General features: G+C 37.4%; 2 protein-coding genes across 2 annotated transcripts; one reads left to right on the top strand and one right to left on the bottom strand.

Annotated features, from left to right (window-relative positions):
- Nucleotides 1-1,105: 1,105 nt before the first annotated feature.
- Nucleotides 1,106-2,781, top strand: RagA-B (Ras-related GTP binding A/B). The gene is made up of 4 exons (XM_020962658.2): nt 1,106-1,244; nt 1,308-1,407; nt 1,470-1,854; nt 1,910-2,781. Exons 1-4 carry the CDS (start codon nt 1,233-1,235, stop codon nt 2,346-2,348), a joined length of 936 nt encoding a protein of 311 aa, XP_020818317.1. The 5' UTR covers nt 1,106-1,232; the 3' UTR covers nt 2,349-2,781.
- On the bottom strand, nt 2,695-5,563 carry CAHbeta (carbonic anhydrase beta). Its single transcript, XM_020962659.2, has 4 exons — nt 4,984-5,563; nt 3,586-3,670; nt 3,327-3,514; nt 2,695-3,265 (listed from the first exon to the last, which is right to left on the bottom strand). Exons 1-4 carry the CDS (start codon nt 5,074-5,076, stop codon nt 2,864-2,866), a joined length of 768 nt encoding a protein of 255 aa, XP_020818318.1. The 5' UTR covers nt 5,077-5,563; the 3' UTR covers nt 2,695-2,863.
- Nucleotides 5,564-6,790: the final 1,227 nt, after the last annotated feature.

The raw sequence follows: 6,790 nt of genomic DNA on the forward strand, positions 1-6,790 counted from the left end.
TTCTCTTGAACGGCTGAACGGATTTTGATGAAACATCTACCAAAATGCTTGGAATGTCAATTCCATTCATGGGGCAAGCATATTTCATACAATTGTTTAAATGGTCAATAGGAATATTTTCTGGCGGGCTATTCATCGATAGGGTGTGGGAGGTGGCCTTATCGATATGAAGCCAGTGCTTGTGAATGAGATAGGAAAAAGAAAATGATAATTTTTAAAGATCTTTGGGTTAAATTTAATAGAGATTTAATTCGAAATTAAATAATATTTTTCCCTATCGTTTGAGATAACGTGCAAGCTTGCACCCTAAAATAATATTTCCCTGATTTAGATTAAAATCGCACCAAACTGTTTTGAATGGCTTTTCCATTTATTGGGTAGTCACTTTTCTTAATGATTTATTCAACAATTTGTTATTTTTATTTAATTTTTTGTTTTTCTTAACATGGTTCCATGGTCTGGTTCAGCAAATGGTTCTTTGCTGGTTCCCATATGGTTCCATTTTCAAAGTTCGCGCCTTAGCTATCAGCCCAAATACACCACCCACTGTTATTCGATTTTCTCGAAATCTGACAGTTAAAAACAATTGAAATGTTCACTAAATATTGGTTAGTCCTTCCCATAGTAAGCCTATATACCGCGCATATGTGCACGCGTTCGTTAATCGAAGTGATAAACCTTACAATTTTGGATGCCCTACCCCCGAGCCGACCCCGAGGTTAGATCACTGTTAAGCGATTTGCTCAAAAACTGACGGTTTGAAGAAATGGAAACTTGGTAGGGTAAAACTAGAACAAATATCCTTCATTTTGACAAATCGGGTATTGCACGCGTTTGATTAGCCGATATATTAAGAAATCCGTGAAAACTCGATTTTGCACATGCTTTTTTTTAATATATCCAAATGTCAAATACTTTCAAACCCAGTAAAAAACAATAGTACATTAATTTTTTAGCATTTAGAAACTTTATTTTATTCGAATTGGTGCCTTAATTACGAAACAAATTAAAAATTAAAGATCCCTTCCATGTCTTATTTTCCTACCGTTCCATTTCGGCACTAACTCATCAACGCTAATTTGACGGACTACAGTATTTGGTATTTTACACGAGGTATTTTGGTATTTTACCAGCGAGGGGCCACACTATTCGCAAAGTCAGTTATCGAATTGCCCAGCCTATTATTTGTTTTTATTGTTTTCATTGTTGAAATAATAAACGGGAGGAGCACCATGAAGAAGAAGGTAATGTATTTTTTCATACAATTAGTTGCGGGATGTATTTGTATCGTATTTACCTTTGTACAGGTGTTGCTGATGGGGAAGAGCGGGTCGGGGAAGACCAGCATGCGTTCCATTATCTTCGCCAACTATATTGCCCGTGATACGACACGCCTCGGAGCAACAAGTGAGTAAAATGACTATATAATCTGACATCTGAAACCGATTCCCTCCAACTACCGTCCGCAGTCGATGTGGAGCACTCGCATGTCAAGTTCCTGGGCAACCTGGTGCTGAATCTCTGGGACTGTGGCGGCCAGGAGGGATTCATGAAACAGTACTTTGCCCAGCAGCGCGAGAACATTTTCCGTCATGTCGAAGTGCTCATCTATGTGTTCGATGTGGAGAGCCGGGAGATGGAACGCGACGTCCACTACTACCAGAGCTGCCTGGAGGCTCTGCTGCAAAACTCGAAGGATGCGAAGATCTTCTGTTTGGTGCACAAGATGGATCTGGTGCCGGAGGAGCATCGCGAAAGCGAGTTTAAGGTGCGCGAGGATGATCTCATCCGATTGTCTAAACCCGGCAATGTTACTTGCTTCCGCACCAGCATTTGGGATGAAACATTGTACAAGTGAGTTTACCTTCGCCTGTAAATGACTTTTAGTTAACCTTTAACTGATTTACAGAGCCTGGTCTTCCATTGTCACCATGCTGATACCGAATGTGGCCGTCCTGAAGAACTCGGTAACGCACTTTGCCAACGTTATCGAGGCCGATGAGGTGCTGCTGTTCGAGAAGGCCACCTTCCTGGTGATATCCCATTGCCAGAGCAAGAAGAATCGCGACTCGCATCGCTTCGAGAAGGTGTCCAACATTATCAAGCAGTTCAAGCTGAGCTGCTCCAAGCTGGGTGCCAAGTTCCAGTCAATGGAGGTGCGTAATAATGCGTTTGCCGCCTTCATCGATACCTTTACCAGCAACACCTATGTGATGGTGGTGATGTCGGATCCCACCCTGCCCTCGGAAGCCACCCTGGTGAATATACGGAATGCACGAAAGTACTTTGAAGAGCTGGAGAATCCAAACAACAGTGCCATGAGCCATCACGGCCACAAGTACCACTGAATTGTGCAGCTCATTGTTTTCCGTAAATTTCCCCAATGCCGTTTTCCGTTTAAAAGACATGAAACTCGGTCTGTTGTTGTGCACACATCGAAGCGCCCAATGTGGTGCGCCCCAAAGTCTTACCGCTTCCCGTAATGATAAATACGTATATATGTATAAATCGCTCACTTGCTACAGGACTATTTAAAGTGGTTAATTCTCGTAATACCCTGATTCATATTTTGTATAAATTTCGTTATGGCAACATTTGTAATTTTTCATCCTTAGATTTTCTTGTTAGAGTTATGAGATGGTCTTTAAGCAAGTGAGCGATGGATAGCCATCTTCTTCGTTGATTTTTCGTAGATTTGTAAGTTGAAACCTTAGTAGGCCTTAAGTTTATATACAAAAAAACAATTACACACTTATAAATACACAAAACAATCCTAACAAATGGTCATTTGTAAATGCCGTAAACTGTAGATAAGGCCCACATATCACAGATAATCTAGTTTGTTGATCCGCGGATATTGTGCCTACGAATAGAATCTCCTGACCTCCTCCGACAATCGATCCACACTGTCCTCATCCACAGCCATGAATCTCTTGGCGCCACGACTAAAGTAATAGATGTCACCCGTGTAAATATCGAACCACAAGGCGTGTATGTGAAGGTCATGAGACTCCAGCCGGGGCTTAAGGAAGCCATAGGAGGCTATATTGGACATCTGCTGCAGTGTGTTGATCTGCGATAGCTTATCCTCGACGGCGAACTTCTGCTCCTCATCGATGTAGGCCACAAAGCGCCGCAGCGGCGTTTCCGAGGAGAAGAGCAGAGGATCCTTCATGCCGGCATCACGCCACTCCTGGAACTTATCCAAGCTGGTGTTGGCGTGAGTGCACAACCAGGATCGCAAGGGCGAGAGACGACGATTTAGCTGGTGATTGAAGGGTAAGTGATTATAAATATTATACAACCTAGAACCATATTATACCCACCTTGGAGGCGAATTCTGGATCCCGCAACTGGTACAGCAGATTCATGGCTTTGCAGTCACTGTGTCCGCAAACGATTATGTGCCGTATATCGTTGACCACGCATCCTAGCTCCAAGGCAGCCGGCTCGCAGCTGAAGTACTCATCCTGAAAGTGCTGGGCATGGGGAATCAGGTTTCCAGCATTTCGGACTTATTAACCGTGGGAATCGGTGGGAATGTTAAAGCCATATATAATTACAGTCGACTCTAGTTACACCTACCCACAAACATGTCGCCCACATGGGTGTCCGTGTACCGGGTGGGAATCATTCTACTGTCCATGCAGGTGAAGAACACGGCCTTCGGCTGAAAGATAAAGCGTATCAAAAGTTAGCAACACATAGATACTGGCTAGTGCGTACATAAATATGTATATTCTGCAGATAGCCAGCACACAAGTTATGACATACTTGGCCATTGGCCAAAGTGTCGGTGGGTTCGGTTCAAGGCTGTTTCAGCCGGGAAATTGGAAAATATTGAAAGTATTGATGGATGGATATGCGTCACTTAAGGTCATCCTCTCCACTTAGTTGTGGATATTATAAATTATTATATTATAAATAATAGAGAAGCTTATTTAAAATATTCTTGGATAAAGAGTTTGAAGCAATATATGTACATATGTAACTGAGATATATTTGATTTTAATGGAATATAACTTCAGGGTATTATAATTTTAGTCATGAGAGTCTTTTCCCGACCCTATAAACTATATATATTTTTGATCAGCATTAATAGCCGAGTCGATATATTATTTGATTTTCCAAAAAAATGTCATAAATCCAAATACAAATATGAATATTTTTTTTAACAGAAAATATTTTTTGATGACCCCAATAAAAATTTTTATTGACTAAAAAATAGTCAAATACTAGTAGACTTTATATTATATATGAATTACTAATTTAAAATGAAACAGAACATTTCCAAAAATCTCACCATCATTATTATTAACTTTGCAAAACAAAATAATTTAATTTAATAATTTAATATTTTTAGAATTTATTCATTGGGTTAAAATTAATTTTTCTGCGGATATAACAAACTATAGAGTTTATGACTCTTTTTCATTGCTTTGTTTAATGATTGTAATGTTTTTTTCTATTTTAAGGTTTTCAAATGTCCACTTATTTATTTTAATGAATTATTGCGCAGAGTATTTTCAAATCGGTCAAATCGGCAAATTCATATATTCACATTCACATATTTCCAATTAGAACAGAATTAATTTAATAATTAGCAAATGTGCAATGCACGAAGCCCAAGAGCACCAAAAAGCAATCACTTAAGTATATATAAATAAAATTTAATATTAAGCAAAGCCAAGGGGGTGGTGGCGGGGGGTATATTGTTTGACAACCGGTTTACCTTTGTTGTTTGTTTACCAAAAATAAAGCAACTCAGAGAGAAAGATAAAGAGCGGCAGACAGCAAGAGACAGAGTAAAGTGCGAGAGCGCCAAGTTTGTGACTGACAAGTCGGAAAAAAATGTGATAATGATTTTAAAACACATGCAATAATAGCTCCCCACAAGGCAAAAGCATGTTCTAAGCATGTTTTTATTTCTGTTTATGTACTACGAATTTAGATCTTGACCTATAAAAGCTATTGATTGCTCACCTCTGGATTATCGCGCACTTTCTGGAACTCTTTCACCATTTGCTCGCGAGTTGTATTTCGGTAACGCATTATCCCCCTCAAAATACGCTCCATTATGCAGGTGTTTTATTCGCTTTCTTTAATCTTTTCTTTAATTTATATTAATTTGACACTTTTATTGCACGCACTTTGGCACTATAATTGATTTTCCTTGATTCGCGGACAAGTAATGTGGCGTTCGCGTCCAACGAAAAAATGCGGTGGGGCTTGGACGAGGGTTGTGGAGCATTTAAATCGGAATTGTTGCTTCCAAAACACGCGACGAATATAGCGAGCAGCTGTTGTTGTCTCTCCGAGAGATATAAAGATTGCTCCACCACTCTCTCTTTCATGTTGGGGGAGCTTGGGGCTAAGAGAACGATATGAGATTAAGAGCAAGTTAAGGCGCTAATTTTGCTCTATTTAAAAATAAACATAATAATTAAAGACCATTAATACAATAATGATAAGGTAATATTTTAGGAACAATATCTGAACATGAAGAAGATATATGGAATCCATTGCTCTTTTTCATGTGTCGTATTAAATTATTAATAAATACTATTACATAAAATTGATTTACTATTGAAGTCCATTTTTTAGGCTTTAACAAACTTATTATAAAGAGAACTATTCCATGAACTTCTATCCCTCCCCCTCAACTATAGACACTCCTTGGGGCTGTAATGTTTGCTCTGTAAATATTTTATTCTGGGGAGCGGAAATCAATTGCTTAATAGCAATTTCTCTGAGGTGACATCTGGGAGGTTCCAGACACTCAAATAAATATATAGAAAAAAAATACTCAAGTTCCTCGTCTCGCCAGACACTGGCTTATCAGTGGGGAGACGGACTCGAAGAGCCGATGATGACGCTGATATTATGGCTTCCACGCTTAGCACTTTTTTCTGTTCCTGTTATTTTCCCTAATCAATGTTTTTGATGGAACTATTTTTATTACTAGGCTTTGACTTTATGCGCCCAAGGCCGATATAATTTGCATGTACTGAGGCTTTTGCATATACCTTTCTTTAGAAATGAAACCATTTATTTCAGTGTATATATTTAATAAGGCAATTTAAGACTTATTACTAGAGTCTCTTTAAATATTTTATAAAAAAATGACTAAAAACAAAATATAATCCTTATACATGTTTTATGACTATATTACAATAGTAACATTGGAGCATAAAAGATACAATGTATGTTTCAGAAATTAGATATAATTTTCGTTAGTGAACTCTTCTTTTAAAATTTAGCATATTAAATCTTGTTTTTTACGTTTTTAATTTTTATGATAACTATCAATAAAACAAGTTTTATAAGCCTACATAGTCCCAAAACATGTCTTTATTTTACAAGAAATAAAAGCGGCACCTAGTGTCAAAATTTAAGCAATTTACCCAGTAGGGGCGCCACTAAAAGATTTAAAAAATTCAAACAAATAAATTTCTTAAATTAAAAAAAAAAAAATTTTCCTGTCGTTTGTCTTGGTTAATAATAAATTAATACAATTTTATGAAATTTTAATTATTATTTGGCTATATCTAATCTATATAATTAAGTTTTGATTTTCATAAAATTTATGAAAAAAGCGTTACTTAGCTTTAGTCAATTTGGATTATATAAAATTTAAAAAGGGTATCTTTCATTTACTATTGATAAATAAATTTAAAAAAGTAGTATCATAAAATAAAACTTGAATCAGAGATATCTTTAATTTTATTTTCCGGGAATTCCTCTTTCTACTTTCTTTAGAACCTTGAGAAATTTCTGGGAGGAATTATAT

Source organism: Drosophila serrata, unplaced genomic scaffold (genome assembly GCF_035046125.1).
Source record: "Drosophila serrata isolate PLE 108 unplaced genomic scaffold, ASM3504612v1 contig_360, whole genome shotgun sequence".
Taxonomy (NCBI): domain Eukaryota; kingdom Metazoa; phylum Arthropoda; class Insecta; order Diptera; family Drosophilidae; genus Drosophila; species Drosophila serrata.

Coding starts and splice junctions, on each gene's coding strand:
- RagA-B (XM_020962658.2), top strand. Junction 1,408..1,469: donor GACACGCCTCGGAGCAACAA/GTGAGTAAAATG, acceptor TACCGTCCGCAG/TCGATGTGGAGCACTCGCAT. Junction 1,855..1,909: donor TGGGATGAAACATTGTACAA/GTGAGTTTACCT, acceptor ACTGATTTACAG/AGCCTGGTCTTCCATTGTCA.
- CAHbeta (XM_020962659.2), bottom strand. CDS start 5,076: ATGGAGCGTATTTTGAGGGGGATAATGCGTTACCGAAATACAACTCGC. Junction 3,671..4,983: donor AAGTGCGCGATAATCCAGAG/GTGAGCAATCAA, acceptor TTTATCTTTCAG/CCGAAGGCCGTGTTCTTCAC. Junction 3,515..3,585: donor TGTGGGCGACATGTTTGTGG/GTAGGTGTAACT, acceptor ACGGTTAATAAG/TCCGAAATGCTGGAAACCTG.